Source organism: Salvelinus sp. IW2-2015, linkage group LG22 (assembly GCF_002910315.2).
Source record: "Salvelinus sp. IW2-2015 linkage group LG22, ASM291031v2, whole genome shotgun sequence".
Lineage (NCBI taxonomy): Eukaryota > Metazoa > Chordata > Actinopteri > Salmoniformes > Salmonidae > Salvelinus > Salvelinus sp. IW2-2015.
In genome coordinates, this window is record NC_036862.1 from 18,997,181 (window position 1) to 19,007,381 (window position 10,201).

The window sequence follows — 10,201 nt, forward strand, 5'->3', positions numbered from 1 at the left end:
AGAGAGATAAACTATAAGTTTTGGCAAGTCGGTTAGGACATCTACTTTGTGCATGACACAAGTTATTTTTCCAACAATTGTTTGATTATTTCACTTCTAATTCACTGTATCACAATTTCAGTGGGTCAGAAGTTTACATACACTAAGTTGACTGTGTCTTTAAACAGCTTGGAAAATTCCAGAAAATGATGTCATGTCTTTAGAAGCTTCTGATATGTTAATTGACATAATTTGAGTCAATTGGAGGTGACCTGTGGATGTATTTCAAGGCCTACCTTCAAACTCAGTGCCTCTTTGCTTGACATCACGGGAAAATCAAAAGAAATCAGCAAGACCTCCACATGCAAAATTTCCACAAGTCTGGTTCATCCTTGAGAGCAATTTCCAAACGCCTGAAGGTACCACTTTCATCTGTACAAACAATAGTACGCAAGTATAAACACCATGGGACCCGCAGCCTCATACCTGCTGAAGGAGACGCATTCTGTCTCCTAGGATGAACGTACTTTGGTGCGAAAAGTGCAAATCAATCCCAGAACAACAGCAAAAGACTTTGTGAAGATGCTGGAGGGAACCGGTACAAAAGTATCTATATCCACAGTAAAAACGAGTCCTATATCGACATAACCTGAAAGGCTGCTCAGCAAGGAAGAAGCCACTGCTCCAACCTGCCATAAAAAAAGCCAGACGACGCTTTGCAACTGCACATGGGGACAAGATCATACTTTTTGGAGAAATGTCCTCCGGTCTGTGAAACAAAAATATAACTTTTTGGCCATAATGACCATTGGTATGTTTGGAGGAAAAAGGGGGAGGCTTGCAAGCCGAAGAACACCATCCCAACCGTGAAAGCACGGGGGTGGCAGCATCATGTTGTGGGGATGCTTTGCTGCAGGAGGGACTGGTGCACTTCAAAAAAGAGATGGCATCATGAGGAAGCAAAATTATGTGGATATATTGAAGCAACATTAAGACATCAGTGAGGAAGTTAAAGCTTGGTCGGCAAATGGGGTCTTTCCAAATGGACAATGACCCCAAGCATACTTCCAAAGTGTGGCAAAATGGCTGAAGGACAACAAAGTCAAGGTATTGGAGTGGCCATCACAAAGCCCTGACCTCAATCCCATAGAAAATTTGTGGGCAGAACTGAAAAAATGTGTGCGAGCAAGGAGGCATACAAACCTGACTCAGTTACACCAGCTCTGTCAGGAGGAATGGGCCAAAATTCACCCAACTTATTGTGGGAAGCTTGTGGAAGGCTACCCGAAACATTTGACCCAAGTTAAACAATTTAAATGCAATGCTACTGTCACGGCTGTCGTGAGAATGGGACCAAGGCGCAGCGGATGTTGAGTTCCACATATTTAATTCAAAGAGAAACWTAAACAACACAAAATATATCAATAAACGAACAACTAAACGTGACTACGTGGTGCACATGCACAAACACAAAACAATATCCCACAAACACAGGTGGGAAAAATAGCTACTTAAATATGATCCCCAATTAAAGAGAACGATTACCAGCTGCCTCTAATTGGGAATCATACAAAACACCAACATAGAAAAATTAAACTAGAACACAACATAGAAATTATAAACTAAAATACCCCTAGTCACGCCCTGACCTACTACACCATAGAGAAACAAGGGYTCTCTATGGTCAGGGCGTGACAGCTACCAAATACTAATTGAGTGTTTGTAAACTTCTGACCCACTGGGAATGTGATGAAAGAAGTGAAAGCTGAAATAAATCATCCTCTCTACTATTTTTCTGACATTTCACATTCTTAAAATAAAGTGGTGATCCTAACTGACCTAAWACAGRGAATTMTTACTAGGATTAAATGTCAGGAATTGTGAAAWACTGAGTTTAAATGTATTTGGCTGAGGTGTATGTAAACTTCCGAYTTCAACTGTATATCTGTSTGTGTGTACAGCTTAATCATTATTAGGTTGTTACAGACATATTTGGGTTTGGTCATCCTGTGTTTGTGCATGCAGTATAGTACACTACTGCAGACACTGCTAGACATCCTCCTCAGCACCAGCATACAGATGCCCATGCTGTCTCATGCCTGCTTACCAAATGGCAAACTATTCCCTAGTGCACAMATTTTGTCTATCTGCGTTATGAACAAGCATGTTGCTGAAAAGCCTCGTGTCTGTCAGTGCAGTTAGTGCACTGAGAGACTAGTAGAGTAATGACCGCCTGCGCCCTTGTTTCAGCGCATCTAGAGGGGTGGAGAGAAGATGAGAGAGAAGGGAGCGTGTTAGGTGAGATGCTTGGTGCTTCCCTTGGAAGACCTGCATGTCAATGAGTGACGGCCAAATGGAAATCACTGCTAGAGACAAAAACCAGCTGCAGCTCGTGCTGCTCACACTTGCTCAATCACAGAGCAACAAAGGGGCGGATGCTTCTTCTGCCGGGCCATCATACTACACATATCAGCACTGACACAGCCGATTGGAAAGCTGATATATGCAATTGCTAAACACTGACACGGTTGACTGCATCCGACTTCAAATAAAGGTAAGTAGTTATTTGCCGTGTCATTTAACAACAGCTGGGGTTATGTTGTCAGAAATGAATATGATCAAAACAAACGTTACATTTGATTAGAATCACAGTGCCAATTGGGTGGTAGACGAAACTAAAGAGCATGACATGTGAGCGTGCTATAGCCTCCAATCAGATTTTTATGTGCCTCAGAAAGAGCTAATTTTCAGTATGTGACAAACTGCCCACAAGCAGGAGAATTATATCTGGCTAGCCAGCAGCGCTGTCCGTTCAGCACCAMGGAGTTCAATCTGACTACTGCCACCGCTATAGACTACCTGTCAGACTAGCTAGCTGCTAGGAGATCCGCACCTGCGGCGCTGTYCATTCAGCACCACTGAATGTCGGACACGACCTCAGAGTTCATGCAGAAATCCAATTGATTCTACTCTCTCCAGTAGGCCTATATGACATTCAACTAAAACTAAAGGATGACTTATTTATTCTGCAAAGGAAAATAAGTTGCTTGAGGTTTAAACGTTCTCATTTATAATGTTCCCCTCCCTGATTTGTCTCTTTCTGTGTAACATCACTACAGTCATGGAGCTGGAGCACTTTGACGAGCGGGAGAAAGCCCAGAGAAATACCAGCAGAGGCTCCAGGAACAACGGGCTGCCGAGCCCCACTCACAGCGCCCACTGTAGTCTGTACAGGACCCGGACCCTGCAGTCTCTAGCCTCGGAGAAGAAGGCCAARAAGGTCCGCTTTTATCGCAATGGAGACCGCTACTTCAAAGGGATTGTCTACGCTATTTCCCAGGACAGGTTCCGGTCTATAGATGCCCTTTTGGCTGATCTGACCCGCTCCCTGTCAGATAATGTGAACCTGCCCCAGGGGGTCCGGACCATCTACTCTATTGACGGGACCAAGAGAATATCCGGCATGGAGCAGCTGGAGGAAGGTAAGCTAACCCTTAACCTTAACCCTACCCTAAGGGTTGGGATGAGACGGTATTGAGCAGCTAACCCTAAGGGTTGGGATGAGACAGTATTGAGCAGCTAACCCTAAGTGTTGGGATGAGACAGTATTGAGCAGCTAACCCTAAGGGATGGGATGAGACAGTATTGAGCAGCTAACCCTAAGGGATGGGACAGTATTGAGCAGCTAACCCTAAGGGATGGGGTGGGGACAAGTATTGAGGCAGGCTAACGCCTAAGGGATGGGACAGTATTGAGCAGCTAACCTAAAGGATGGGATGAGACAGTATTGAGCAGCTAAGCCTAAGGATAGATGAAGACAGTAATTGAGCAGCTAACCCTAAGGATGGGATGGACAGTATTTGACAGCTACCTAAGGGATGAGGAGAGACAGTAATTGAGCAGCTAACCCTAAGGATGGGATGGACAGTATTGAGCAGCTAGAGCCTAAGGGATGGGATGAGACAGTATTGAGCAGCTAACCTACGAGGGAATGGGAACAGTATTGAGCAGCTAAACCTAAGGGATGGAGACAGTATTGAGCAGCTAAGCCTAAAGGATGGATGAGACAGTATTGAGCAGCTAACCCTACGGGATGGGATGGGACAGTATTAGCAGCTAACCCTAAGGGATGAGACAGTATTGAGCAGCTAACCCTAAAGGGATGGGACAAGTATTGAGCAGCTAACCCTAAGGGAAGGGACAGTCATTGAGCAGCTAACCTAAGGGATGGGACAGTATTGAGCAGCTAACCCTAGGGATGGGAACGGTATTGAGCAGCTAACCCTAAGGGAAGGGACAGTATTGAGCCAGCTAACCCTAAGGGTGGAATGAGACAGTATTGAGCAGCTACCCTAAAGGATGGATGAGACAGTATTTAGCAGCTAACCCTAAGGGAGGGACAGTATTGAGCAGCTAACCTAAAGGGTGGGATGAACAGTATTGAGCAGCTAACGCCTAAGGGATGGGACAGTATTGAGCAGCTAACCTAAGGGACAGGGACAGTTTGAGCAGCTAACCTAAGGGATGGGGCAGTATTGAGCAGCTAACCCTAGGGATGGGACAGTATTGAGCAGCTAACCCTAAGGGAGGGACAGTATTGAGCAGCTAACCTAAGGGTTGGAATGAAGACAGTATTGAGCAGCTAACCCTAAAGGATGGGATGAGACAGTATTGAGCAGCTAACCCTAAAGGGATGGGGACAGTATTGAGGCAGCTAACCCTAAGGGAGAGGACAGTATTGAGCAGCTAACCCTAAGGGAGGGACAGTATTGAGCAGCTAACCTAAGGGATGGGGGACAGTATTGAGCAGCTAACCCTAAGGGATGGGACAGTATTGAGCAGCTAACCTAAGGGATGGGACAATATTCAAGCAGCTAACCCTAAGGGATGGGACAGTATTGAGCAGCTAACCCTAAGGGAGGGGACAGTATTAGCAGCTAACCCTAAGGGATGGGATGAGACAGTATTGAGCAGCTAACCCTAAGAGAGGGGACAATATTGAGCAGCTAACCCTAAGGGAGGGGACAGTATTGTGCAGCTAACCCTAAGGGATGGGGCAGTATTGAGCAGCTAACCCTAAGGGAGGGGACAGTATTCAGCAGCTAACCCTAAGGGATGGGATGAGACAGTATTGAGCAGCTAACCCTAAGAGAGGGGACAATATTGAGCAGCTAACCCAGAGAGATAAACTATAAGTTTTGGCAAGTCGGTTAGGACACATCTACTTGTGCATGAACACAAGTTCATTTTTCCAACACAATTGTTTGATTTATTTCACTTCTAATTCACTGTATCACAATTTCAGTGGGTGCAGAAGTTTACATACACTAAGTTGACTGTGTGCTTTAAAAAACAGCTTGGAAAAATTCCAAGAAAATGATGTCATGTCTTTAGAAGCTTCTGATATGTTAATTGACATAATTTGAGTTCAATTGGAGGTGCACCTGTGGATGTATTTCAAGGCCTACCTTCAAACTCAGTGCTCTTTGCTTGACATCACGGGAAAATCAAACGAAATCAAGCAAGACCTCCACAATGAAAATTTCCCACAAGTCTGGTTCATCCTTGAGAGGCAATTTCCAAACGCCTGAAGGTAGCCCTTTCATCTGTACAAACATAGTACCAGTATAACACCATGGGAACCCGCGCAGACCGTCATATCTGCTGGGAAGGAGACGCATTCTGTCTCCTAGTGATGAACGTACTTTGGTGCGAAAAGTGCAAATCCAATCCCCAGAACAACAGCAAAAGACTTTGGTGAAGAATGCTGGAGGGAACCGGTACAAAAGGTATCTATATCCACAGTAAAAAACGAGTCCTATATCGACATAACGCTGAAAAGGCTGGCTCAGCAAGGAAGAAGCCACTGCTCCAAAACCTGGCCATAAAAAACAGCCAGACGACCTTTTGGCAACTGCACATGGGGCAAGGAATCATACTTTTTTGGAGAAATGTCTCCGGTCTGATTTGAAACAAAAATATAACTTTTTGGCCATAATGACCCATTGGTATGTTTGGAGGAAAAAGGGGAGGCTTGGCAAGCCGAAGAAACACCATCCCAAACCGTGAAAGCACGGGGGTGGCAGCATCAGTGTTGTGGGGATCTTTGCTGGCAGGAGGGACTGGTGCACTTCAAAAAAGAGATGGCATCCAATGAGGAAGCAAAATTAATGTGGATATATTGAAGCAACATTAAGACATCAGTGAGGAAGTTAAAGCTTGGTCGCAATGGGTCTTCCAAATGGACAATGACCCCAAGCATACTTCAAATTGTGGCAAAATGGCTGAAGGACAACCAAAGTCTCAGGTATTGGAAAAGTGGTCCCATCAACAAAGTCCCTGGACCTCAATCCCATAGAATTTGTGGGCAGAACTTGAAAAAATCGTGTTGTGCGAGCAAGGAGCATCACAAACCTGACGTCAGTTAACTAACCATGCTCTGTTCAGGAGGAATGGGCGCAGTAAATTCACCAAACTTATTTGTGGGGGAAGCTTGTGGAAGGGCTACCCGATAACATTTGACCCAAGTTAAACAATTTAATTGCAATGCTACTGATCACGGCTGTCGTGAGAAGGACCGCAATGGCGCAGCGGATGTTGAGTTCCACATATTTAATTCAAAGAGAAACTTACAACCAACACAAAATATATCAATAAACGAACAACTAAACGTGACTTACGTGGTGCACATGCAGAAACACAAAAACAATATCCCACAAACACAGGTGGGGAAAATAGCTACTTAAATATGATCCCCAATTAAAGAGAACGATTACCAGCTGCCTCTAATTGGGAATCATACAAAACACCAACATAGAAAATTAAACTAGAACACAACATAGAAATTATAAACTAAAATACCCCTAGTCACGCCCTGACCTACTACACCATAAGAAACAAGGGTCTCTATGGTCAGGGCGTGACAGGCTACCAAATACTAATTGAGTGTTTGGTAAACTTCTGACCCACTGGGAATGTGATGAAAGAAGTGAAAGCTGAAATAAATCATCCCTCTCTACTATTTATTCTGACATTTCACATTCTAAAAAAAATAAAGTGGTGATCCTAACTGACCTAATACAGGAATTTTAGCTAGGATTAAATGTCAGGAATTGTGAAAAAACTGAGTTTAAATGTATTGGCTGAGGTGTATGTAAACTTCCGATTTCAACTGTATATCTGTTGTGTGTACAGCTTAATCATTATTAGGTTGTTACAGACATATTTGGGTTTGGTCATCCTGTGTTTGTGCCATGCAGTATAGTACACTACTGCAGAACACTGTTAGATCATCCTCCTCAGCACCAGCATACAGATGCCCATGCTGTCTCAATGTCCCTGCTTAACCAAATGGCAAACTATTCCCTAGTGCACAAATTTTGTCCTATTCTGCGTTATGAACAAGCATGTTGCTGAAAAGCCTCGTGTCTGTCAGTGCAGTTAGTGCAGTAACGAAGACTAGTAGAGTAATTGACCGCGCCTGCGCCCTTGTTTCAGCGCATCTAGGTGGGATGAGGGTGAGAAAGATGAGAGAGAAAGGGAGCGTGTTAGGTGTGATGCTTGGTGGCTTCCCTTGGAAGACCTGCATGTCAATGAGTGACGGCCAAATGGAAATCACTGCTAGAGCAAAAAACCAGCTGCAGCTCGTGCTGCTCAACACTGCTCAATCACAGAGCAAAAAGGGGCGGATGCTTCTTCTGCCGCAGGCCATCATACTACACATATCAGCACTGGACACAGCCGATTGGAAAGCTGATATATGCAATTGCTAAACACTGACACGGTTGACTGCATCCGACTTCAAAATAAAGGTAAGTAGTTTATTTGCCGTGTCATTTAACAACAGCTGGGGTTTGTTGTCAGAAATGAATATGATCAAAACAAACGTTACATTTGATTAGAATCACAGTGCCAATTAGGGTGGTAGACGAAGACTAAAGAGCATTGACACTGTGAGCGTGCTATAGCTCCAATCAGATTTTTATGTGCCTCAGAAAGAGCTAATTTTCAGTATGTGACAAACTGCCCAACGAGCAGGAGAATTATATCTGGCTAGCCAGCAGCGCTGTCCGTTCAGCACCAGGAGTTCAATCTGAGATACTGCCACCGCTATAGACTACCTGTCAGACTAGCTAGCTGCTAGGAAGATCCGCACCTGCGGCGCTGTCCATTCAAGCACCAACTGAATGTCGGACACGACCTCAGAGTTCAATGCAGAAATCCAATTGATTCTACTCTCTCCAGTAGGCCCTATATGACATTCAACTAAAACTAAAGGATGACTTATTTATTCTGCAAAGGAAAATAAGTTGCTGAGGTTTAAACGTTCTCATTTATAATGTTCCCCTCCCTGATTTGTCTCTTTCTGTGTACATCACTACAGTCATGGAGCTGGAGAGCACTTTGACGAGCGGGAGAAAGCCCAGAGAAATACCAGCAGAGGCTCCAGGAACAACGGGCTGCGAGCCGCACTCACGCGCCCACTGAGTCTGTACAGGACCGGACCTGCAGTCTTAGCCTCGGAGAAGAAGGCCTAAAAGGTCCGCTTTATCGCAATGGAGACCGCTACTTCAAAAGGGATTGCTACGCTATTTCCCAGGACAGTTCCGTCTATAGATGCCTTGGTGATCTGACCCGCTCCTGTCAGATAATGTGAACCTGCCCCAGGGGTCGACCATCTACTCTATTGACGGGACCAAGAGAATATCCGGCATGGAGCAGCTGGAGGAAGGTAAGACTAACCCTTAACCTTAACCTACCCTAGGGTGGGATGAGAAGCCGGTATTGAGCAGCTACCCTAAGGGTTTGGGATGAGACAGTTATTGAGCAGCTAACCCTAAGGTTGGAATGGACAGTATTGAGCAGCTAACCTAAGGGTATGGGATGAGGACAGTATTGAGGCCACTAACCTAAGGGATGGGACAGTATTGAGCAGCTAACCCTAAGGGATGGACAGCTTTTAGCAGCTAACCTAAGGGATGGGGTGGGCAGTATTGAGCAGCTAACGCCTAAGGATGGGACAGTATTGAGCAGCTAACCTAAAGGATGGATGAGACAGTATTGAGCAGCTAAGCCTAAGGATTTGATGAAACAGTATTGAGCAGCTAACCCTAAGGATGGGATGAGACAGTATTATGACACTAGACCTAAGGGATTGGAGAGACAGTAATTGAAGCAGCTAACCCTAAGGGATGGGATGGGACAGTATGAGCCAGCTAAACCTAAGGGATGGGAATGAACATATTGAGCAGCTAACCTACAGGAATGGGACAGTATTGAGCAGCTAACCTAAGGGATGGGACAGTATTGAGCAGCTAACCTAAGGATGGTGAAGACAGTATTGAGCAGTCTAACCCTAGGGATGGGAAGGACAGGTATTTGAGCAGCTAACCTAAGGGATGAGACAGTATTGAGCAGCTAACCCTAAAGGATGGGAACAATATTGAAGCAAGCTAACCCTAGGGAGGGACAGTATTGAGCAGCTAAACCTAAGGGATGGGACAGTAATTGAGCAGCTAAACCCTTTAGGGATGGGAAATCCGGTATTGAGAGCAGCTAACCCTAAGGGAAGGGACAGGTATTGAGCCAGCTAACCCTAAGGGTGGATGAGACAGTATTGAGCAGCTACCCTAAAGGATGGATGAGACAGTATTTAGCAGCCTAACCCTAAGGGAGGGGACAGTATTGAGCAGCTAACTCTAAGGGTTGGGATGAAACAGTATTGAGCAGCTAACGCCTAAAGATGGGATGGGACAGTATTGAGAGCTAACCTAAGGGAAGAGGACAGTGTTGAGCAGCTAACCTAAGGATGGGGACAGTATTGAGCAGCTAACCCTAGGGATGAGGACAGTATTGAGCAGCTAACCCTAAGGGAGGGACAGTATTGAGCAGCTAACCTAAGGGGGGGACAGTATGAGCAGGCTAACCCTAAAAGATGGGATGAGACAGTATTGAGCAGCTAACCCTAAGGGATGGGGACAGTATTGAGGCAGCTTAACCCTAAGGGAAGAGGACAGTATTGAGCAGCTAACCGCTATGGGAAGGGACGAGTATTGAGCAGCTAACCTAAGGGAGGGGGACAGTATTGAGCAGCTAACCCTAAGGGATGGGACTAGTATTGAGCAGCTAACCTAAGGGATCGGGATAACATAAATTTCCAGCAGCTAACCCTAAGGGATGGGACAGTATTGAGCAGCTAACCCTAAGGGAGGGGACAGTATTC

At 45.2% G+C, this 10,201-nt stretch overlaps 1 protein-coding gene across 1 annotated transcript in view; it reads left to right on the forward strand.

Annotated features, from left to right (window-relative positions):
* Window positions 1-2,344: 2,344 nt before the first annotated feature.
* The window catches only part of LOC111982596 (serine/threonine-protein kinase DCLK1-like), a 31,495-nt gene continuing 23,638 nt past the window's right edge, over window positions 2,345-10,201 (forward strand). The window contains 2 exon segments of the mRNA XM_070434102.1: window positions 2,345-2,533; window positions 3,099-3,461. Coding sequence (XP_070290203.1) covers window positions 3,101-3,461 — 361 coding nt within the window. The 5' untranslated portion in view covers window positions 2,345-2,533; window positions 3,099-3,100.